General features: G+C 43.1%; 1 protein-coding gene across 1 annotated transcript in view; it reads left to right on the top strand.

Moving 5' to 3' along the window:
• The window catches only part of LOC147725250 (GTPase IMAP family member 8-like), a 53,746-nt gene extending 37,188 nt beyond the window's left edge, over positions 1-16,558 (top strand). Inside the window, exon 3 of the mRNA XM_086966561.1 lies at positions 14,570-16,558. Coding sequence (XP_086822687.1) covers positions 14,570-15,168 — 599 coding nt within the window. The 3' untranslated portion in view covers positions 15,169-16,558. The remainder of the gene's footprint in view (positions 1-14,569) is intronic.
• Positions 16,559-24,159: the final 7,601 nt, after the last annotated feature.

The following is a 24,159-nucleotide window of genomic DNA, read 5'->3' as shown; positions in this document are numbered from 1 at the left end:
CAAATTATTAGAAACATTGCTCTGTGTCCTTGGGTGTGTGTTGACAATCATTACAGACAGTTTACAGACAGAATAAAAATGTATGTTGACCCTTAGGTTGTTTTAAGTAAATATACGGCAATGTTTGGTCCTGTTCCAAATTATTAGAAGCATTGCTCTGTGTCCTTGGGTGGACGTTGACAATCATGTTCTTAATACTAGCACTTTTCTTGAATGAAAAGAGTGACATCGGTTTGTTCAGTCCATTTGAGTTCAGAATCCTCCAGTTTTTTTGTATAATCTTTATCACATGATTGGATGCTGTATTAAATGTTGTAACACAAATGCTACTATCAACCATCTCTCTTTCATTCGTCTCCAGAAGGACCACTTAAATGCAGAAACTGCCCATAGGGCAGGTTCTCCTTTAGAGAGCGCGGATGAAAGCTCTTAAAAGACAGTAGATTATTCCTATCAGTGGGTTCATGAAAAACGTTGCTAATCAGAGCTCCACCTTCTGCCATTATGTTCAAATAAAAAAACGCCAGTAAATCATTGGGCACTGTGCCCGTAAAAAATAGAAAGATGTTTCTTTTGTTCAGCCAAGTTAAAAACGCATGAATGGAATCTCTACTGTCTCTCCAGATAATGAAAACATCATCTATATACCGTCGCCAAACCCTAATCTGACTCCAAAAAGGGTTGGCAGATGACAGGATGGTTTCCTCTTCGAATTGCGAAACATAACGACAGGCCAAACTGGGGGCACAAGAGCTCCCCATAGAGGTACCATGGGTTTGTAAATAAAAGTTATTTTCAAATTTGAATTTTAGTTTTTTCAATGCCAGTTCTAAGAGACAGAGAATGGAAGCTTGGGGAGTCTGAAAATGCCACTCTTCTGAGAATAAAATATTCTCAATCACCCTTGGGGTTTCCCGTCGGGGTATATTAGTATACAGTGACTCTGTGTCGAGCCCGATCCTAAAGTCACTGTTTATGTCAAATTCTAAATCTTTTATGAGATTCAATACTTCCCGCATGACCTTCAAATTTGCCTGCATTTTTTGTACATTGGGGCGTAAATAGCTGCCACAAAATTTGGAAAGTGGTTCCAAAAGTGAATTTATCCCCGAAACAATTGGGCAGCCAGGTAGGGGGGCGGGGGACGGGGGGTGTCGCTTTATGCAGTTTGGGAAGAATATAAAAATACGGGATTGTCAGATGTTGGTTACCCAAAAATAGGGACTTCTTTTGACTGATTCAATCATTGGTTGTTGCTTCTTCCACCAATGAGGCAATCTGGATCCTAGGTTCCTCTGTCGGGTCTGAATTCAGCATCTCATAATTCCTTCTGTCACCCAACAGGCGCAGACATTCCTCATTGTAAGTGTTCTGGTCTAAAATCATGATAGCTCTGCCTTTGTCGGTGGGTTTTATAATAACCGACATGTTCTCCCTTAGTTCCTCAAGTGCTTTGGTCTCCTCTTTCGACAAATTAAAAAGGGCTTCTCAGTTTTTTTTGATGCTAGAAGGTCTACTTTCCTTAGAATGGACTGTTCAAACACTTGTATTTCTGGGGGCAACTGACCTAAGAATGGAACAAAGCTAGACTTATTCCTAAGTCCAGTGTCATCTTCTCTCTCTATCTTTTCTCTGCCCTCGAGAAAAACTTTCAAACGTACACATCGAAAGAAAACCGCTAACTCATATTTTAGTTTAAAAGAGCCTAGTTGGTTTGTAGGGACAATACCTAAGCCTTTGGGAAACACCCTCTCTTGTATGGATGTCAGTGTCTTGCTACTCAGGTTCATTACTAAGTGTGTTCACTGCTGGTGTTCGCTTCCCCTGCCCGGCCCATACTGCGAGTCACTCTCTGGTTCATGTCCTCCCACTGCACCCTCTCTGTTCTCCGTGTTTTCTGTCTGCCCTTCCCTCTCCCCTGGCCTCTCTCTAAAAAATGCTGATATTCATTGGGAAAGAACTGAGGGGGAACAATTGGAGGATACATGGGGGGCCATCCATATCCAGTTTGTGGGCCTTAATGGTAAGGGCGCATGTAGCACCTTGACCATCCTCTTCCCCTGTATCTAGGTCGATAGTCTCCGTCACTACTCTCACTTCCTGAACTCGAAGTATCTGTGTTCTGTCACATTGTTTTTTTTTGTGTGTTTCGGTCTTGATTCTCCTTCATTTTTGCATATTCGTCATTTATATATGGATAAGCCTTTTCCCTGGAGAACTTCTTAAGATCTTTCTGTAGTTTTTGTTCTTTAGAGTTCACTAAATATTCCTTATACTCATTCCCAACCTTATTCGTTTCATCTACTTTCTTTTTGAAGACTGAGATCTGTATTTGGGTCTTCAAATGATCTTCACTAATTTGAATTCTGATCAATAAGTCATCAGAGATTTTTTGGGCTGTATTAATGATTAAAATAAGCCAATCTCTTAAGCATGTCCACGCGATCAGCGACCAGTTTTTTCTAAATGTTGCATCTTCTAAGAAGATTAACGGTTTGCTGACTACCAGGAGACCTCCTGGAGCCGGATTTGCTCTCAAATATTCGGTAAGGATGGCCCAATGTAAAATGGTCCTAACCTGTGTTCTTTTTAATTCCGTTAGGAAATCCCATCTCTCTACTTGCGTTAGTGCTTGTGTGAGTGTGGCATCCCCCAGAAGTGAAGGACATGCTAAAATTCTGGCTGCTGCTTCATCCCCATAGGAGAGGCCTTGCGCCTCCATATCTTGTACCAATCTGGACCACTCTTTCATAATATTATGGAAGCTGTATTGGTAGTCCTCAATTGCGTCTCTACAACTCAGCGGCTGTACTAACTATGAAAACCACACAGGAAGAGACAATGGGACTAAGACTTCTCTCTTCTCTGACTCCCTCTCTATCAATCGAAACTCATTGAACAAAGAAGTACTAAAGACATAATCCTATCTACACAATGTCCAAGACAGGCTGGAGCTACAGGTCATGTAGTTATCCACATGGGAACGAAATATCATATCTACTTGAACCCAGAACAAAACAAGGGAAGACAACAGCTGCCTCAATACTGCCCTTACACACTTTGGAGTGTCATGCTTCATCATACATCCAGGTGCAGACCAACACTCTGGATGGAGCGCAATCTTTTTTTTTGGACGAAGAACAGTGTTGAGGGAAGACAAAGAAGGGAAAACGTGATGGAACACACACAAGACACATACAAAAACGTGAAACAACTCAAAACAAAAAGAAGGGAGGTCTAATCCCCTCTGCAACGGGACCAAACAGTGCAGTATATTTACTTAAAACAACCTAAGGGTCAACATACATTTTTATTCTGTCTGTAAACTGTCTGTAATGATTGTCAACACCCGCCCAAGGACACAGAGCAATGTTTCTAATAATTTGTACGTGAATTCAACCTTACTACCAGTAACTGGCCACTACTCATGTGGTTACTGTAGGGCTTGTTGCAAACAGAAGGGGGAGAGAGAGAGTGAGTCAGTGGATTCAGTCTCCCTAGTCATGCGAATAAACTTCATCGGAGCCGCGTTGAGGGAAGGCAGGCAATTAGCTTTTGCAGTAACCGTTGGTTTACTGAGCAGTAAGGAAGGATCCCCCAATAACACGCATAGGCTCATGAGGTTATGAATTTGAGAACTATAAGTTTTCATCAGACGCCAATTGGGCGCAACTGAACCTACCTACATATAAACACAGTTAGGTACATTACACATTGTTGTAAAAAAAATTTTTATACACTTTTACATTTACATGTGAGTAAGGGGAGGATATGTGCTTATCCTTGTCCTGAAGAAGGAGCCCCCGTGCTCTGAAACATGTTGACACTTTGAGGTGGTTGTAATACCCTAATACGTATTCTTACAACCCCATTTTGCACTTCTTTTAATAATACCAGCCGAGGATTTAATAAAATTATTTTTCACCTACGTGCCAGGTATTTTTTAACTACTCACTTTTTCACCTCACCTCACTCACTCCTCTAGCAAACACACCCCCTCACATAGTTCACTACTTAGTGCTCCTGCGTAGCCGCGAGTCGTAGCACGCCGCATCCCGTAGAGGGGTGCGAAGGCCCCAATGATGAAGCATGACACCAAGGGGCCTGTTGGTGTGTGAGGGGCATTTAAACAACACTGTGTGTTCCCCATCACTTTAGGGATCACCACCACATTTACTGTAAGGCTTGTCCACTTTCTATCAATGGCAAAAGTGTAGACATTGGTCTTAACCGCCCTTGGGATTTGAGGAGACATACCATATGTATGACAGAAAATGTCATCTATTTACTCAAATGCCCGTGTAACATGCAATAAGTTGGCATGACAACACAGAAAGTTAAAACCTGTATACTAGAACATATGAGCACAATACGTTGTGGGTAAAATAGTACCAAGATGATGTCACATTTTCAGGAGTGTAGACACAGCGAATTGGAGCTGAGATGGACAGTAGTGGACAAACCATTTAGTCCACCTGATATTAGCAATGTTGCTCACTTCCTCTTAATAAGGGAACAACGTTGATTGAGAGGCTTAAGAGTAGTTTGAATGGTCTCAATGACTGTATTCTGTGGTTCCACCTACATGGTATAACAAGAAGATAACTAGTTCTTGCAATACCTTGTCAGGCTATCGTTTATAAGTGCCTTAGGGCTTGCAACAGATTATCTGGTGCCTGCTACTTTCTGGGGATGTCCTGTATTACTTAATTTCCCCCTTCCCACCCCACACATAAAAGCATTTGGGTTATTCAATGGATTTCTCTTGTATTTTCCAACCCTCATTCTTGAGGCACACCTTGGAGTTTATATGAAGAGTTTTGCTGCATATTGTACACACTTTTAACAATAAATGGTTAGCTAAGACCAAATGAGGTATACTTATGTAGCTGGTCTCCCGGATGGGGTCTAGGACAATGGGCTTCTTTTGAAAAGAGACGTCTCGACTGTGTGGTAACCAAGTGATCACAGACTAAAAAACTTGCAATTAGATTCCCGCAAGTGAGGGATTGTTGGGCTTTGTTCACTTTAAAATAATCCAGTTACATAAAATCATCCGATGAGAAGAGGTATTCATCGCACGCTGTTTATTAGCCAGTAGAGAACGGCTTACAAGCCTCAGTTTAGCCTTCAAACATGGCGAGGGTTTTGAGATCGACTACACCCTACGTTCTTAGTCTGTTCTCACTCTCTAAACTCTGGCTGGGAGCCCGGTGGTTGCGGTCACATGATCGGGGCTTAATGAGACGCATGGTACTACATAATGGCGGTCATGGCGATTAGTCATCATCGACGGTGGACTGATGTGGGGACAGTACTTCTGGTGTCTCTTGTGACTGGTAAGGGCAGAGCGAATGATGCGAGAATATATATAACAACAACACAGGATAATGCGTTTAGAGACCTGCTGCTCCCGTCTTTGGAGGGTGCAACAGCAATGTTGTTTTATCGCACCGCGTTCCCCTCCACACACTTAGTACTGGGGGCTGAGATATGACCTGCTCCGGACTTATGAGGTTATAGCGTCATGATGGCACTACCGCCCTATGCAGCTGTTTGTGATGTTTTAATTACCATAGATATGGGAGAATTATTTCATGTACTGGTCAACCAAGAGGTGGCCAGATTGGACACAATTCGACAGGAAACAGTTTTGGGTAAATCAAGATAAATATGATTATTATCGTACAATTAGTGTATATGTTTTTACTTCCACAGTGTGACGGCGAGAGCACAGTCCCACCTAAGTCCCGGGTTCAGAGAATTTCCTATGAACTCGTGTGAGTATAGATTGAACACATTATGAACATTTGATATCAATATGATATTCACTTGAGAACAAGGTGTATATATATATCACAAGTAAGAATTGGTTGTGATTTGGAGTGTGTCAACCCCATTTGAGTTGGACAAGTGGCCCAATCATTATCATGTACTGGGCATTTTTATATGGAAAGATCGGCTGTTCTCTCCGTTTTAAAAAAAAACGATGGGTGCAAGACGAATGTAAAAACTTAGATAGGAGGAACACACAGAGCGAGGGGCACATCACTCTAAGGGGTTCTATTTTGTTTCTTAGATGTCTATTAACATCATTGACATGTAATTGGGTTTAGGCTCTCCCTTAGTAGAATTTGCGTATAACAACAGTGTGCATTCCGCTTTGGGGATGACTCCTTTTTTTTGTTCCATGGGTTATCATCCTAAAGCTATACCCATTCAACCCACGGGGCATGTACCTGCTGTAGATACTTTAAGTACGTCTTTGACTCAAATCTGGGAAACAGCACAAGAACAGCTACAGAAAGCTAAGGTTGCCATGAAGAAACAGGCTGATCAGCATAGGGTTCCTGCTCCTTCCTATGCTGTGGGCGATCAGGTGTGGTTGGCCACTAGGAATTTACACTTAAGTGGGTCTAGGAAGTTACAGCCTCGTTATGTGGGTCCCTTTACTTTCGTCAAGGTGGTGAATCCTGTGGCTATGAAACTCGAGTTGCCTGATGAGTATAGTGTTCATCCTGTGTTTCACACGTCCCTCTTTAAGCCATACATCAGAACTGCACAGAAGTTGCCTCCCCCGCCCCCTTTAGTGGTAGATGGGCATGAGGAGTTTGAGGTGAATGCTATTCTGGACTCCAGAAGAAGGAAGGGGAGATTGTACTATTTAGTTGACTGGGAGGGCTACTCACCAGAAGAACAGACTTGGGAACCGGCGGGTGGGGTTCATCCTCCCCGGTTGGTGCGTTTGTTTCATGTGCGCCACCCCTCTAAACCCCATCCTGTGGGGAGGCCAGGTGGTGAATGTGACAGGAGGCCAGTCAAATTGTGACTAAAGGCCTACCCTTGCAGCCTATGTAAGTTGGTGCTAGCACCACGTGTGACAGATGTACGTTTCCTTATATCTGAGTTCACCACTAAGGCCGGCCTTTCAATCCTGAAGACAGGGTGCTCGGTTATAAATGTATAAGTGTGAGGGTGCCCATTTATGAGCAGGACAACCCTACAACCCATGGAGTACATTCTCCCGGGCTGTTAGTGCATCAGCCATTACGATACATGGAGTGGCCTTGCGCCTCTACGTGATGGCTTACTCTAAACTGGCTGTAACAAACCCTGTCGTGTTTGGTATCATACATGTTGGAACCATACCACAACACCGTAAACAGTGTTGGAGGTATGATTCCATGCACTGCAAAGCTCCTCTGAGAGGCCCTCAGTGCTCTTGGTACCATTCTTCTTGCTCCAGACAGCAAACTATGGCTGCTGCCAACCAGAGAAACGATTCTGCCCTTCTGCTGCTGAATCGGGCTCCATCAGGGGAAGGCAGGAAAATAGGTTTCCTATCACAGGAAGATGTGACCACCTCCCAGACAGGATTTAGTGTTAGTAAGGGCTTGGAGCAACCTCTCAAACCTCCTAAACAGGATATTGTGGACTATGTCCTGGGCCTACGTTCACGTATGGCTGAGTATATGAAGAAGTAGTAAGGATAGACAAGGGTACACCGATATGTGAATCTGAGGTGGATAAATGTTTAAAAACCAATGGTTCTGGTGTGGCCAAAAAGGTCCAAAGAACAATGTACAAAATTGAAATAGACAACTAATATCTTAGGAAGCGGTAAGTAATATGTACAGGTACATGTGGGTCAAAATATCCTCTGTTATGTATTTTATGAAAAACATTCAAGTGCTCATATAGGTAAGTGACAACAAGCGTGACGTGATAAGTGAGTGTGACTTAAAATCATAGACATCGCATTGACTACATATAATGGAACTTCTCATAAAAATGTATTTACAGATTGTAAGGAGTTCCTGTTTCGATCTTAGTTAATCGAGATCATCTTCAGGACATAACAATTATGAGAACGCTGAATTTGGACCGGGAGGAGCCGGCTGGGCTGCTATGATGAAGCAATTAGAAGAATGCAGAGCGAAGCCGCCACGTGGAGCAGGAATCTCTGAAAGTAGGCGTGTGGAACGTGGGACTAGTCCGTGCAGTCGTCCTACAAGTGGGGGTGCTTAATCAGCCCAGTGATGAGGATGGATTGCTTGAATTAAAATATCTCCAAGTGAGCAACATGTTGCAGCTGGTGAAGGCTGCCACGTGAGGAATGAAGGCCGCTGCCGGTAAATAGCTCATCAAGGCGATGTAACTTGGCCTGAAGGCAAAGAGCTGAGCTACTGGTCTGCTCTCTTGACTTTGTGGTGTCTGCTGATTATTTAATTAACCAGGGTTGCATCAGTCAGCCTGGAGCCGAAGAACGAAGTGCGGTGTCCAGCTTCTGTGGTGGACGCTCTTTGGCTCCTGGCTCTCCAAGAAAAATTGAGTGGTCCCCTCACCTACCGAAGTCACCTACTTGGTGGACTTAGGTACTCCCTAAAGTCCACACAGGGAACTTCATGTGAATCGCCTGAAACCGCTTGTAGACAGGGCTGACTGAGCTTGTGCATGCCGCTGATTAAGGACAGGAGGAAGAGAGTGACCCTCTCCCTGATCTTCTCTCTCCGAACCCTGTTGATGGGTCAGTTGAAGGAGTAGCCTTGGCAGGCAGCCTCACCGGTTTGGTTATCGCTTCCTTGTTCAGACAGACCATAAGCCTCTCTTATGGCTTAATCAAATGAAGAGTGAAAATCCCAAACTTTTTAATGTGGTCCATTTTGCTACAGGGGATGGACTTTTCAGTGGAACATAGGATTGGGATTACCAATTCATCTACAGATATTTCCACTTAGAAAATGAAGACTCAACAGGGCAAGGTTAGTCTCAAATTCTTACATTTGAGTAGGTTGTGCAGGAAAGTAGGATATGCTTTCATGGTCACCCCTACTTTTTGCTGGTGTCATTATGTTTTACTGACTAGTCTGACTGGGATCCTGCTAATCCAGACCACAGACTCTGCACTTCTTCCCTAAATTGGACATATTGAGTACTTAGATACACCCCAGATTGGCTACTGGTGTACCCTTGGAAGTCCCTACTATATGGGACTAAGGTACCCCGAGACAACTCAAATTGTGACTACAGGCCTGCCATTACAGCATGTGCATTTAAATTACAGCCTATTTTGTTTTTCACTATTACAACGCTACCTGATTATAACATCTCCCAATCCTAACTGACCAAGGGAACATGGTAGAAATTGAGGTTTGTATGCCTGAACTCTAAATGATAAAATACATTTTTTAGTGAAGTTGGTTTTAACATTCTGTCTTTGAAAATACCACTTTTAAAAAGTTCATTTTCATGCCTAACTATCCAGCCTTCCTCTGCTAGGTTGTGTATTGTGTGTCTGGTTTGTGAGTGACAGGGGATGGGGGATTCCAGGAGACAGGGTGAGTCAGCACTAGGCTGACTAGACCTATCTGCAAGTAGAGTGGTGGGAGGAGTAGCACCTGGGCCTCAATAGGGCTGCGTCTGCTTCCACAATGCTGGCTCCACCTCCTGGGGTCTGTCTGATGACCCTGGCCAATACTGACAAAGGAAGAAGGTGTGCACTGGCAGAATGCACCCAGAACTGGTTTGGACTAGGTACATCCACTCTCTGCCTTCAGAGACAAATGATTTACTAGTATAAATATTGGGGCCCAGACCCCAAGACTTTAGATCACTTCGGGGAATTTAAGACAAACCTTTGCCAAGGAGAAGAACCAAGGAAGCTGCAGAAGTTTTAGACTACCCCTCTGCATGTGTGCTGTTTTGCTGTGTGGGCCTGCAGTGGTTTCTTTTTTGCCAAGGAAAGGAGAAGGAACTTTTAAGGCACTTTCATCATCTTGCAGAATATTTCTCCAAGGGCTTGAACTTGTGCTTGCCTCCTGCTGAAATCTCAGGCCTACAAGATTTTACCACCAGCTCCTCCCTGAATTACCTTGTTGGGAATTCTATCTGCAGAAGCCTGCTTGTCGCTCGAAGCTGGAAGTGCAACTCAGCGAGAAGAAGCGTGTCGCCATTGCAGCTGCATCACCAGATTAGCGTGTCTTCCTTGCAGCTGTTTGCCATTGCATCATTGGAGAAGCGAGTTGCCACCGCAAGGGTCGCTGTTACATCACCGGAGAAGCGTGTCGCAGGGATAGTCATAGCTCAGAAGTTGTCGAGTTTCCGCATGGCTGTCGAGCGTGCATCTCCTTCACGTCGTCGCATTGCATCAAGGGCGTCATCTTATCGCTTTGCACCGGGTTGTCACATCGCATGAAGGTGCCACATTGCCGCATCGTAACCGGAGCGCAGTACGAGAATCAACGCATCACCTCCTCTCCGGTAAGGAACAGACACATCCCCAACTCTGCGCAAGCATTGAGGCGCAATGCATCGCCTCCCCCGAAGCAAGGAACCGATGCATCACCCTCCCTGCGAACCTCTTGTTTGTTTTGCATTACGCATCCAAGGTACTTTTGTAAGAAACATGTCACATTTATCGTCAACTTGAACTAAGTTACTTCCACCACCTTTCAGGCCCTTTTGAGTACAGTATTGTGAATTTTTGTTGTTTGTGGTCTTGTGTTACGTCTATATAAAGAATACTTATTTTTATAAAACCTGTGTGATGTCCATCTGTTGTGTTTTCACTGTATTACTGTATGGTTCAGGGATCAGGATTACTAAACATGATGACGATGTTTTAAGAAGCAACCATCGTGTGGCATGGACTTCTGAGTAAATAAAGAGGCGCTATAAAATACGAAACAGCACACCAGAAAGACTGAAATTCAGGACATCAAACCGAGCTATTTAGAGATCGAGGACCTGTATATCAGAACAGGACAATAGGACACAGGACATCAACAGCTCCCGATTGGGAGATTGGAATAGTACCTGCAGAGTGGGTCAGTTTGTGTGAGCCTGATACAGATGGTCTATTATTCTCAAGAAAGTAATCTGACGATCCACCTGTAGTGACCAGCATTGGGCATTATTAAAGAATTTATGATCATTTTTTATTGCAATATTGGTTGAGAAGGAGACATAATGAAATATTAGTCTTGATAAAGGTGGTCCACATATAGCAATACACCGAAACGCGTCGACACAATTCACCAAAGATAAATTCAAGGAACGGATTGTCAGAAGAAATTCATGTGACTCTGACCTTTATGCAAGATTCCAATGAATTAACGTTCTGATATGTTATTTTTAAACATCACGGACCCTTAGTCTCTTTCCTGTTCTTTGTACATTGTGGATATATTTTTAAAAATACGTTTTTTTCGGTATACTTTTGTATAAACTGGATTGTTTTTAATGTTTTTATACTGCCATTTGATTTAAATAAATTTACACTTTGTGATAACAGTAATTTCAGGTTGTTTATAATTGAATGATGTTTTTGTATGTATAACCATTGTATTCTTAATATTCATGATTACAGAGTGGAGTGTGAATCAATGATTACCATCTAGATATTAGATTTACCCAAGGTATATATTTTTGTTGTTGATAATACTGGTACCCTGTCCCTTGGATAGTTGGGCCATTCCCTTTTGTTTTGTACATTTACTTTATGGTTGACAAGATCTACAGCTCTCTGGCTGCAGGAGAAGTACCGAATGGGTTGGCCCCTCTGGGGAGAGACCCTCGACTACCCAGACTCAACACCTTCACAGCTAGTAACACAGAGCAAGTGGAAGCTGTGCTGGCACGGATAAAATCAGGTGCCCGCTCAGAACCGGCAGTGCCATTCATAATGGCTGAAATTGCCCCAGTTTTAGTTCCCTCTCTAGCTGAGGTCTGCAACACTTCATTGTCCATGGCCACATTTCCTAGGAAATGGAAAAAGGTGCATATAAATCCTCTGCTGAAGAAGGCGCTGGCCGCCCGGCAGATCTGCAAAATTATAGACCTATTTCCCTCCTCCCATGCAGCTCGAAGGTCATGGAGACTCTGGTAAATTAACAACTTACAGGATATCTGAGCTGTGCAGCATAGTTTATTGGACGCCTCGCAATCTGGTGTCCGTGCAGCCCACAGCACGGGAGCGGCATTGGTGGAGGTCCTGGATACCATCAGGATGTTACTGGACAGAGGGACTCCCACCATGCTGGTGCTCCTTGATTTATCTCAGACTTTGACACCATCTCTCATCGTGTCCTGTTGGACAGGTTGTGGGAGATTGGGGTCGAAGGTTCAGCCTGGACTTGGCTGCAGAACTTTCTTAACAACAGAACACTATGTGTCCAATCAGATACATTTGTTTCTTAGACCACAGCAGTAGACAAGGTAGTCCTGCAGGGCTCCATCTTAAGCCCCACATTATTTAACATCTATGTTGCACAGCTGGCTACCACTATTTGATCTTGTGGTTTTAAGACAATCTTTTATGTGAATGACACATAGGTGATAATCCCCATCGAGACGGACCCAGCAGAAACCAGATCAATGTTTAAGTCCTGCATGCTGAAAATTGCCACTTGGATGAGCGAGCATTTTCACAGCTAAACTCCAATAAAACGGAGAGCCTCCTGTTTAGGAAGGTGACGGAGTTATGGTCCTTGGACTGGTAGCCAGTGGAATTGGAGGAGGCACCTAATCCAACCACACAGGCACAGAACTTGGGTATCTTGTTTGATAACAAGCTTTTGATGGAGGAACACATGAAATCAGTATCGGGCACCTGCTTTGGCATCGTGAGGATGGTGAGGAAGATTTTTCCTTGGATCCCTTTGGAGGCCAGAAAGACCTGACGTCAGTGTTTAAAGCACTGTAGGGGATAGGCCCGGCCTATCTAAGGAAGAAGTTAAATCCCTATATACCTGCCCGCTCACTGAGATCCAGCAATCGGAATCTGATCCATCCCTGTAAAATCAGGAAAGCCAAAATGGGAGGGCGCGCATTTTCTCATCTAGCCCCTCCCCATTAGAACCGTCTGCCGGATGAGCTACGCGCCTGCACAAGTTTGGGGCAGTTCAAGAAGCAGTTAAAAACCTGGCTGTTCTAAATCCGCAACTTTGTCTTAGCCTTCAGTACTGTGTAGCCAAAAGCGCAGAGAGATCCCTGTTGGGATGATTCGCTGCACAATTCAATTCCTAATAATTATAATAATGATATGTTTTCTAAACCGATGGATGCAATGCTTAATATCTATAAATCTAAATGTATAGCAAGTGCATTCTATGGCTCTGCAATATGGGGATATAAACTGATGGAGGATATACATACAATTGAAAATAAATTCCTACGCTCCCTCCTGTCTGTACCCCAATCCACTCCTAATTTTTCAATTCACCAGGAACTAGGGGTTGGCTACGTGACAGACAGGTTGAGGCAGGCTCTGGTGATCTGCTGGCTTAAAACCTGGCTTAACCCCTAATTAACGCTGAACCCTTAGACAATTAGGGATTGTGTCACCCTAGGCCAATTCAACAAAATTCCATGGCTGAATTAAGTCCCAAATATTTTAACTAAGCTTGGTCGTCCAGACTTATTAAATTATCCGGATAAAGTAACTAAAGAGGATTTGGTATGGGTAAAAATACACTTATTGGATCGGATGAATGTAGAGATGGAGGAGATTGAACTAACGGAACCCACGGTTAAAATCCATTTCCTGTTAAAAACTATCCCTGAGATTGAACCTTGTCTGTGGATTGTTACTAAAGCAATTCACTGTCTGCTTCTAACGAGAATCCCTTTTAACTTAATTCATTTTTATCTGGGAAATTCACAAGGCTGGAGCAGGACGTGTGATTTGGGTCCCTGTACCTGTGATAATGTTTCGATACAGGAAACAATGCACTTTATTATGTTTTGTGATCATTATTGTGCTATCCGCAGGAGGTTTTTAGTCCCAATCTTAAAAGGGAGAGGCTTAATTCAGGCTAAACCCGTTCATTGTACTTACAAAAGCGTAATGATCCATGGGAGATTTTTAATATTGTGAGCTTTCTTGTCGCAGCAGTGAGACTTACAAAATTTCGGCACTCCATGCTGGTATAAGAATACTGTAAAGCCCATGTTACTACTTTTTTACTACTTGCCTTTTTATCACTAAATTATTTTTATTGTAATGGTGTATTGCCTTTATTGTTTTAACCATACTGAAGATTTTATGTATTCAAGAATTTTGTTTTATTCCCGCCCCAATTTTCTTAAATCGCCCTATTATTAAAGAATCGGTTATGAGATTTTATTGTGTAATGTATGTGTTTTTACTGTGTACCGTATGTGTTTTATGTAATGTATTGTGATATAATGAATGGTACTTTTATGGTTTTCTGTAACCAAATAAAGTGGTTTGAATGTGTTGAACGTGTTCACAAAGGCTTTACACACTGCCTCTGAGATAAACCTGTCTGCCCTTGCCAAGCTCATCCTGCCTCTGAGATAAGCCTGTCTGCTCTTGCCAAGCTACCAAGGGGGTGAGCAGGGGTTATCCAGGAGTGTAATCCCCTTTCCCTGACTTAAAAGCAAGGGTTCCTATTTGGTCAAATTTATCTACCTCTGCCAATTAGAGACCCCCATTTCTAACAGCCTCCCATCATTTACCTATTGGTGCCTTAATTTTCCCTCCGCAGCACTCTTGAAACAGTAACTCTAGAGATGCTTCTCTGACTTGTCCTTTTTACTTTTGCAGAAAAAGTGCTAAGAATTTTCTTAGTTGGAAGCACCGGAGTCGGGAAAAGTGCCACTGGAAATTCCATCCTCGGTAAGAGGCGCTTTGCATCCAGGGCTTCGCCAACATCAGTGACCATGAAGTGGGAGCGGGGGGTTTGTGTCCGGAATGGGAGGCACCTGCTGGTTGTGGACACCCCGGGGCTCTATGACAAAAAAACACTCCAGGAAGACATCAAGCAGTGTCGGGAGTTCTGTTCTCGGGGGTCACATGCCATCGTCCTGGTCCTCCAGTCCGGGCGCTTCAGTCAGGAGGAGCAGGATTCCCTGGAAAGGATCCAGAGTGCCCTTGGAGTGGAAGACCTGCAGCACATGGTGGTGGTGTTCACCCGGAAAGAGGACTTGGAAGATCAGTCAATAGAAGATTTTGTTTCAGAATCGGAGCCCAAACTCAGGAATTTACTCGCTAAATGTGGGGGTCGTTACTGCGCCTTCAACAACAAGGCGAATAAAGAAGAAAATGACCAACAGGTGGCCAAGTTGATCGATTTAATAGAAATGGAGCAGCAACAAAATGTTACTCTCTTCAATGAACTTGGTCCATTATGCATATTGATTTAGTTGAATCTGTGGTGAGTCTATGGGGCATGGGTGCTGTGGTACATCTATGGTAGGGGTGCTGTGGTGTGTTTAGGGAGTGGGTGTGCTGTGGTAGATCTGGAGGTGGGGCGCCATGGTGAATCTAAGGGTTTAGGTGCTGTGGTAAGTCCAGGGGGAAGAGGTGCTGTTGTAAGTCCAGGGGGTAGGTCTGCAGTGGTAAGTCCAGGGCAAAAACAACAGTTGATGGACAGAATGCAGAACAATGTCTTACATTCACCCCAGTGCAGAGATCTGGGCCTAAATCTATCGTTTTATTGCTCACCGTGCCATTCCAGTTTGAACCCAGCCATATGCAAATCAGCCTTGACCCTGTGCCTCATGGAAACAGTCCAGCCCGAACTGCCAAGCCAGGTCATCCCTGGACTGGAAACAAGCATCCTAGGACCGGTTTGGGGGTTTCACCCCTCTTCAGCCAGGATAGCTTGATTCCAGTGGCATGGAGAGCACAGGACCCACGTCTGGGCATACCCGTCCCACTCGGGGTGACAAATGCAAAAACAACAGTTGATGGACAGAATGCAAAACAATGTCATACATTCACCCCAGTACAGAGATCTGGGCCTAAATGCATTGTTTTATTGCTCACTGTGCCATATCAATTTGAACCCAGCCATATGCAAATCAGTCTTGAGCCTGTGCCTCATGGGAACAGTCCAGCCCGAACTACCAAGCCATGTCCTCCCTGGACTGAAAATAAGCATCCTAGGAAGTCTGAACTGGGGTGGCAGAGTGGGCTAAAGAACGGTGATGGATTAAACCCAGATCATTTGACTAGGTGTGAGTGTTTGATTGATTCAGATGCTCTGTCCATTACCACCCCCTTTTGTACCGCTTTTGGCCGCCATAAGTGTGGCAGGGTATGCTCAGACGTGAGTCCCTATCTCACTTTGCCACTGGATTCAAACTAGTCTGGCTGATGATGGCTGATTAGCCAGAAACCGGTCCTAGGATGCTTGTTTCTGGTCCAGAAAAGACATGGCTTGGCAGTTTGGGCTGGACTGTTCCCATGAGGCACAGGGTCAGTCTGATTTGCATTTGGCCATGTCTGAGCTGGGGTACCGGAGTGAGCTAAAGAATGATGATGGATTAAACCCAGGTGCTTGCATTGTTCAACACCCCGTCCATCATCCCCTTTGGCAGTGGTAAGTCCAGGAAGCAGAGGTGCTATGGAAAGTCCACGGGCAGAGGTGATGTGGTGAGTCTAGGGGGTGGCGTTGCTGTGGTAAGTGTATTTGGTGGGACTACTGCTGTGAGCCTGGTAGGCTGGGGTACTGTGGTCAGTCAGGGGGTGGGTACCATGGTGAATCTAGAGGGCAGGGGTGCTTTGGTAAGTCTAGGGGGCAGAGGTGCTGTGGTGAGACAAGGGCTCCTGTGGAGAGATAAATGCTTATTGTAATATATATCCTTAACAATGGCAATGTGGGTGATTTACAAGGGATGTCAAACAATGAGGCTACGCATACACAGTTAGAATTCATAGAGATATATAAGTATGAAATAACAATTTACCCAGATCCTCAGTCATATTATGTACAAACATATAATCACAAAGGTGATAGTGTGTCCCAAGTGAATGTTATAAAAAAAAGGAGAACCTAAACTACTAAGGTGTTACATAATATTGTATGAAAACAAGGTTTCAGGTTTGTGTTCAATTCGTAAGAGACGACCCAGTAATGTATAGGCAATCAAGAATACAACAGTTGAAAAGTGTAAACCACTGCTGTACAGAGTCTGACTCTTTTAGTGCCGACGACGTTTCGACCTGAATAGGGTATCAGGTCTCTTCAGGACTTGTCAGTGAGGGGCACCTAGGAAGTATAATGGGTATACGTTAACTAGTGGGGCCAGCCATAATGGTTTATCACGAATAGATCAGACATAAGAGCTATGTGGAGAAAAATACCTTTCTAGGGCTTGCCAAACTCATGGAGTGAACAAGGGGGGCGCCGTGAGGAGAAGGTGAAATTAAAAACCTACCGGGACCCAGCCGGGACCTGTTGGCAGTGGCGTGAAAGAAAGGAGAACGTTTGATCAGAAACGAACCTATAGGTCAAAGATGCTTCCAAATGCAAAACCTAATGCAGGGAGGCAGTACTTACCCGTGGTAAGGGTGAGTAGGCAAGCGAAGTATAATGCCGGTCCTTGGATCCGTGTAGTGAGTAGATGATGGCGTGGGAGGAGAGGCCCAGGACTAAGGAAGGGAATGAAAGAAATGCGAGTAAAAAAGTGTAGCTTTTACTAGCATGCTGTGTAAAAGTGGACATCAGCAGTAATACCTACCAGTATCCACACGAGGGCGCTCCTGGCATGGGAACAGTGGAAGAATATCGAAATTCAGAGTTGACTCTGTCGGGGGTTTGAAGCTCAGACGGTGCTGGCTCTGTGGAAAGGAATCGATCATTGATCTATTGCGATTCGGTATCGATCAGAAACTGAACACGGGGTTTTGAATGAGGTCAGGTACAAGAGGCCTACCTCAATTTAGGCGCGAAAATAGCGATCAGTCCAAACGATGTGTCCCCTCCTCTACTCGGCCTTATTTAAAGCCGATCACGGATCGATACGGCGATCACCGAGGATCCTATGTATAGACAGAGTAAACAGACTGCAATGGACAGTGACTCGGGATCAGTGGTCGCAACAATGAGGCTAAGTACGTTTTAAAGACACATACCTAATAATAATTCAAATTCGATCACCTTTTGTGTTCAAATACTTCTAGTTACTACACGTCCAACGATAGGCGAATAGGCATGCGTTTAACTAATATTAAACAGGTCATGCAATTAATGTCAACCTAAACATAACAGAAACATGTCTAATGATCACATTAAGACTGCTTGAGCACATAGACCGCGAAAACTCGAGGTAGAATAGAGCATAATACAAAAACGAGACGAGTCTCTTGTTCTTTGTAGATGGTTAATTGAACAAACCATGTACGGAGGACATCCCTTGATTAAAGTGCAGACATCACAATATACTTTCGGATGCCCAACCCAGGCTTTGCTATATCTTTTCTAGGTAAGTTGACTAATGTGAACCTTCGGTATAATTAAGAGGCTACAGATAGTAAGTTATTTAAAATGAGTTTACAATCACTTTTTGCAGTATCCTCCGAAAGAACATAGACCTCGGTGGCTCCCTTGTACATACCTACATTGAGCAACCCGCAACAACCTAAGGTAATACGCCTGGCTAAATTTATGATAGATATTAATTAAAATCTTACCAGTTTAATAAGCGGGTCTCCTTATCTATTTTAAAAAGTTCCTCTCTAAAGAGAAAATTGATTCCATTCTCAAAGAATACAGACCTCGATGGCTTCTATGTAATAAAATTTTGGAAATCGATCATAGTGTAGGGGGAGTGTGAAATCCTATACCAGTGCCTTTAAGTACCAAAAAGCTTGTTTTGAAAGATTGTGAATTGTTGGGTCTGAAAATAGACAAAATGATGATTATGTAAACATGTTTATGTTTAAAAAATTGGCAACAAAGTACACTAATTGTATGTTTCTTTTATTAAATAGAAAACTGTCCTGATGAAGGTGTAAAACCAAAAACCGAAACGCTGCGTCGCCAACATGTTTTTTCTGTTTTTAAAAATGTTTATGTAAATTGTCACATTTTTTAAATGTTGAACTGCTTATTTTATGGTACTTCTGTGCAGAACAATGTATTGTATTGAATAAATTGTATATTTTTAAGATTTTACTCCATTGTTTCTTATCTTATTGCTTTCATTGGCTATGATCATGCAACAGCAGTTGTGGCACTAGTGGTATCTCAAGTGCTCAGCGGATGTTTTTGAGCTTGAAACCATAGCTGGTTGGCAAAACTGTAGGGACCTGTTTGTTAACAATATTTCTCTCCTTGTCCCTTATTGGATCTCTAAAGGAGACCTCCCTTTTGTCTTTTATTTTGGTTCAGGTTTGGCAATGTCACAGCATCAAGTTTTGATTATTGGACACTCTTTCATCAAGTAGGCAGCAAAACAGGCGGAAAAAAGGATTTTTGGGAAAAATTTAGTTTTTTTTTCTGGAGAAGTTTTGTTGTCCTGGTGGGGAAAAAGTGGCATGAAGTGGGGCCAGCTAATGCCGTTAATGAGTTAGTTATCAGTTAAGAACAAACCAGAAGTGGTCATGTTCCATCTAGGGAAAAATTATTTATTCCAGTTGTCAGGGCTTGGGCTATTGCTAGAAATAAAAACAGATTTGGAACTCTTCTCAAAGATGTGGCCCGACACACAACTCATCCTTCCCGCGCTGATGCTTCGCAGAATTTGGAGGGGGGCAGAGAGATTTACTGGTGTTGAAAGAGCAAGAAGGAAAGTCAACAGTGAACTGCAATGTTTTTGTTCTAATAATGGAATATATTGGTTAGTTCATGATGAGATTACTAAAGAAAATTACCAGTTTTTTTAGGCACGATGGAGTTCACTTGTCCTTTACTGGAAATTACATTTATATTTTAAACATGAAATGATTTCTAAATTGTTGGGTATACGCACATGTTATGTTATGTTAGTATGAATTTGTAGAGTGCACGTTCACCCCAGGGTTTCTTGGCGCTGTGTGCCGCTGGGGAACCCGTCCTGGCTTTCCCTGTGAGATGGTCCCTATTGGGCATCCCCAAGGTGAAGCCAGGCATCCCCAGCAGCGAGGGGGCCGTTGTGGAGATTAAGCAAGGTATTGCCCAGAGTTGCAGCGTGGGACCCATGGTTAGAGAGGCACCGAGGCGAGAATTATCGAGCCCGCTGACATTGGTTCCGTAGCCTTCCGCGTCGGGAATTGAACCCTGGTCGCAGGCCGGCCTCTGCTTCTGGGTCTGCCGCCTCTAACCGGTGAGCCACACTTCTCGCACATGGTGTTGAACTCATGCTGTTGAAGCGACAGCATTACTGTGGATGTGTACAGTAACATAACCGTTTCTCAAAATTATTTCCTTAATACAGATGTCACCCATTTCCCCCTCCACATTCTTTTCTTACCATTTAGTACTCTCCACCCCCTTCCCCCTTCTCGCCCCCACCCCCTCCACAATTTTCTTCTCATTCATTTATTTCATGGTGGTAGTTTTTTTCTGGATATATCTTTAATTTGTATAATTTATTGACTGTTTGGCGACACAATGAGTTTTATGCTTTCAGGTAGCACTGGTTTTTATATTTGAAGAACATTTTTTCACCTGTCAGGCGACAGTGGGGCATATTATCAAGGGGGTTTATCTCCGCTTTTTTGGCTTTAAAAGCCAAGTAAGCGGAGATAAAATGATCACCCTGTTACCTAGCTGTTGCTAACACCAGTTAGCGACAGCTAGTAGGCGATAGCGACCATCTTGTCCCCGCTTTGCATGTCAGTGATATTTATCACTAATGACATGCAAAGTGGGCGCGCCAAAATGTTAGCGACTGGAAACAGTCGCTAACATCGCTATCTCCTATTACCAACTTTTGGAGATATTCGCGCTAAGCGCGATTATCTCCAAAAGCAAACACCTGTCCCTGAGCAGTTCTTAGCCATGTTATCCAATGGTAGGTGGATAACATGGCTAAGAGCATTAGCTTGGTAATGCATGAATATCGCTGACTTTTCAGCAATATTCATACATTTCGGCCGATTTTTATCGCTTAGGACATACCTTGATAATAGCAAGGTTCCTAAGCGGTAAAAATCGCCGCAGCTCGGCGATGAAAATATCGCCGCTAAACCAACCTAGCGATAATTATCGCTAGTTGTTGGTAATATGCTCCAGTGTTTTTTAAATATATAAATGATAACAAGCATCCAATTTTCTTGAATTCCTAGTATAAAAGGGGGGGGGGCAGGAAAAACGCCTGAGTTAGGGTTTTTACTGGTGGCAGAGTTGGAGATCAAGGCAGGCAGGAAAGGTTGGGGGCATTAGGAATAGTTTCGGACAGAGGGAAGCAAGGGAGAGAAGTTTGAGGCAAGAGGTATGCAGGAGAGGGAGATAGGGGTTTGACGAGGAGGATTAGGCCGAACAAGGCTATAATATTGTTTGGGGTCAGAACTCTGTCCCTGAGGGTTATAGAGACTTCTGGTTTTCACTGTTTATCCTAGTTTTATGTGTAGTATAATTATCTTGTGTGTATTAAAGTACTTTTCTTTTATAAAAAGTAAAGCACTGACTGGACATTGAGTTTATTAGCTGGTGGTACGGTTTACAATGTACTCTGAATGTCTAACCCCACCTCACCTCCTTGAGTAAGCCTTGGACTGTTCTGTCTCGCTACCCTGAGAGAGTCAAGTGCTGGAGAGGAGTTCTTGGTTATCCAGTTTTGGGTCCACTAGTACTGAGGCCCCTGGACACTAGTGTGGGAACACTCCAGTTGATGCGATTGGAGCACAGTTACCCCTGAGTGCCCTGGTGCCCAGGAAGCCGGGTCTAACAGGAAGTCTGAAAGGTACGTGAGGAACGTGTATCAGTATCTTGATATCTATCAGGTTTTTTCCAAATTATCCCTGTTCCTGAGGTTATACCTCTTTTCAGAGGGCCCATTTTGAGGAGACCTTCATCGGTACTGAGAACGTTTCTCTATGGAAGTTCCTTTAGTATTCTCCCACTACTTTTTGGGAGTAGTGAGAGTGTTTTTAATAAAGACCTTTTCAGGACTTTCTGTTAATTGGGGCTTGACTGGTTTCCCACCCAAACTATCTCTACCTAGTTCTTCATGAGATTTTTCAATTATTCTGGCTAGTTCATATGGTGCTCAGTTACATCAAATTCTCTTAATTTTTGGCAGATCGCCACGGATGCGGCCTCTCCTTTAATATTAGCTAATATTATAGCTGAGACCTGTTTGAAATCTCTCAGTAATTTCATACCCAGATTTAAAGCTGGCTCTGCCCGTCTTCATTTTGAATCTGTTTTAGGACATCTGGTATTACTGCCATAGACGGAACACCATGTGTTTTTGTGTAAATTGCAGCAAAGACTGTACCCCAAGTGTCGCAGTCCTCCAGGTGTGGTGCGATCTCCATTGGTAAACAGATTGTTAAAATCTTGTGTTTTTCTCATGAGTGGTAGTATCGGGAAATACTGCCTCGATTTGAGTAATTGTTTTAGCTATCCAGAACGGAATATGTTCCCTTTTTGCAGGTAATTTACCAATGACTGATTGTATAGTCTGTGGTGTAATTTGTTTTTGTTCCCCTGGTGAGGGGTATGTTGTGGTATCCTTATAGGAGATTGGACTGTTAGAGTCTGCATGACATATTGAACCAATTGTCTATATATTTTGATTAGTTGTTTTAGTTGAACTAATAGTTCTGCACCTGTCATTTCTTCAATGGCAGGATGTGGTGTATAGCTGGCTAGTACCAGCCATGTTTCTCCTGGTCTACCTAGTGGGCCGAGCCTGGTGATCTGATTTTGATGTTGTACGGCGCCTTTAAACAACTTTGTTTTCCCAAGAATAAACGTATCTTCAGAGTCATGGAAACAATAGATAGATATTTTACCCAGTTAATCGTGCATGCTTCACTTCATCAGAGGTACAGAGAAAATAAAAAGATTGGCGTTTTCAATAAAAGGATTTATTGAACAGTCTTCTTTCATATGCAAGTAAAGCGAATCGAGGAATGAATGTCACCTGTGTTCACAACAGAAAACGAAAAATAGAAAAGCTACAGTTCTGTGTTGAATGCCATACCCACAGCATAGGTATATTCAAAAATTTACCTCAGGTATAAAAGATGGTGTGTCCAGGCGTATGGCTTCAGGGCAGAAAGGTCTCGGGAGACATAGAACTGTAGCTTACACATACATCTTTTCTATTTTTCTTTTTCTGTTGTGAACACAGGTGACACTCATTCCTTGATCTCTGGATAATCTCCATAGTGGTAAGCAGAGGTTACTCTGGGTGTTGTAGTGCTCGTGAGACTTCTTTTAAACAAATGTACACAAAGTTTTCTTCTTCTTTCTTTTTCCAGAGCGACCTGGCCCTGATGAGAATCCCTTGCAACCCTTAGGGATTCGAAATGCATAGGCACCTTCACGCTTAGTGTCTTCTCTTTTTGGTTTAGCCCTAGTGTTAACATGCTGTCCCACTAGATGCTTTGAATTCTCCATTTACTTTTACTTATTGTTTATAATGTGCCCAATGCATTTCGAGTTAAAGAACGTCATCAGACGGCACATTGCAGCATTACGCCATCCCAGCTTATTTTAGCAATCACATATACACTGGCTAACCCCAATATCATGTAATCCAGTAAAGAGTATGCACTAGCACATTTTTGTTCAAAAAACGTCGTAGTAACTATGGTGATACCACCATGCAGTGACTTTATTGTTTCTTGGTTAACTTAGGCAACATGTATGTACTTGATTTTTTCTGAATGATAAGGTCATGTATGTTTTCTCATTTTTTGACAGGCCCTTGATGAAGGGTTAGTTCTTTAACCCGAAATGCATTGGGCACATTATAAACAATTGCATATTCATGACTAAAATGAATCATTTGCAACATAATTGAATTCAATGAGAAGAAATGAACTAATAAAAGGATTTATGAAATCAACAAACTAAAGGTTTATGGATTTATGAATTTATGGAATAGGAGAATATTGTAACATGATCATGATGAGTGAGTGAAGAAACTCTCCCGTTTCATGTCAAAGGAGCGCATCCTTTGTGGTTTACTGATCACACATTGTATACAACAGAATTCCAATAGAAGTCCATGTTCTGGTGTGAACATGGACTTCTATTGTAATTCTCCAAGACTTATTATCAAGCCCATTATCGCCATTTAGCGGCAGTTTTCTGCAGCTAAACCGGCGATAAATGTAACACCCTCCTTGATAATATGCCCCAATGTTTTTAAAGGGCAATGGTGCAAACCATAAAACATACCCTCTATGGACACAGACACATTTCTTTAATATGAAAATCAAAATGTACATGTAATTTCAAGGAATGAGAA

This window comes from Lissotriton vulgaris, chromosome 4_1 (genome assembly GCF_964263255.1).
Source record: "Lissotriton vulgaris chromosome 4_1, aLisVul1.2, whole genome shotgun sequence".
In the NCBI taxonomy this organism is placed as follows: Eukaryota; Metazoa; Chordata; class Amphibia; order Caudata; family Salamandridae; genus Lissotriton; species Lissotriton vulgaris.
This window is presented reverse-complemented; position numbering and strand designations above follow the sequence as displayed.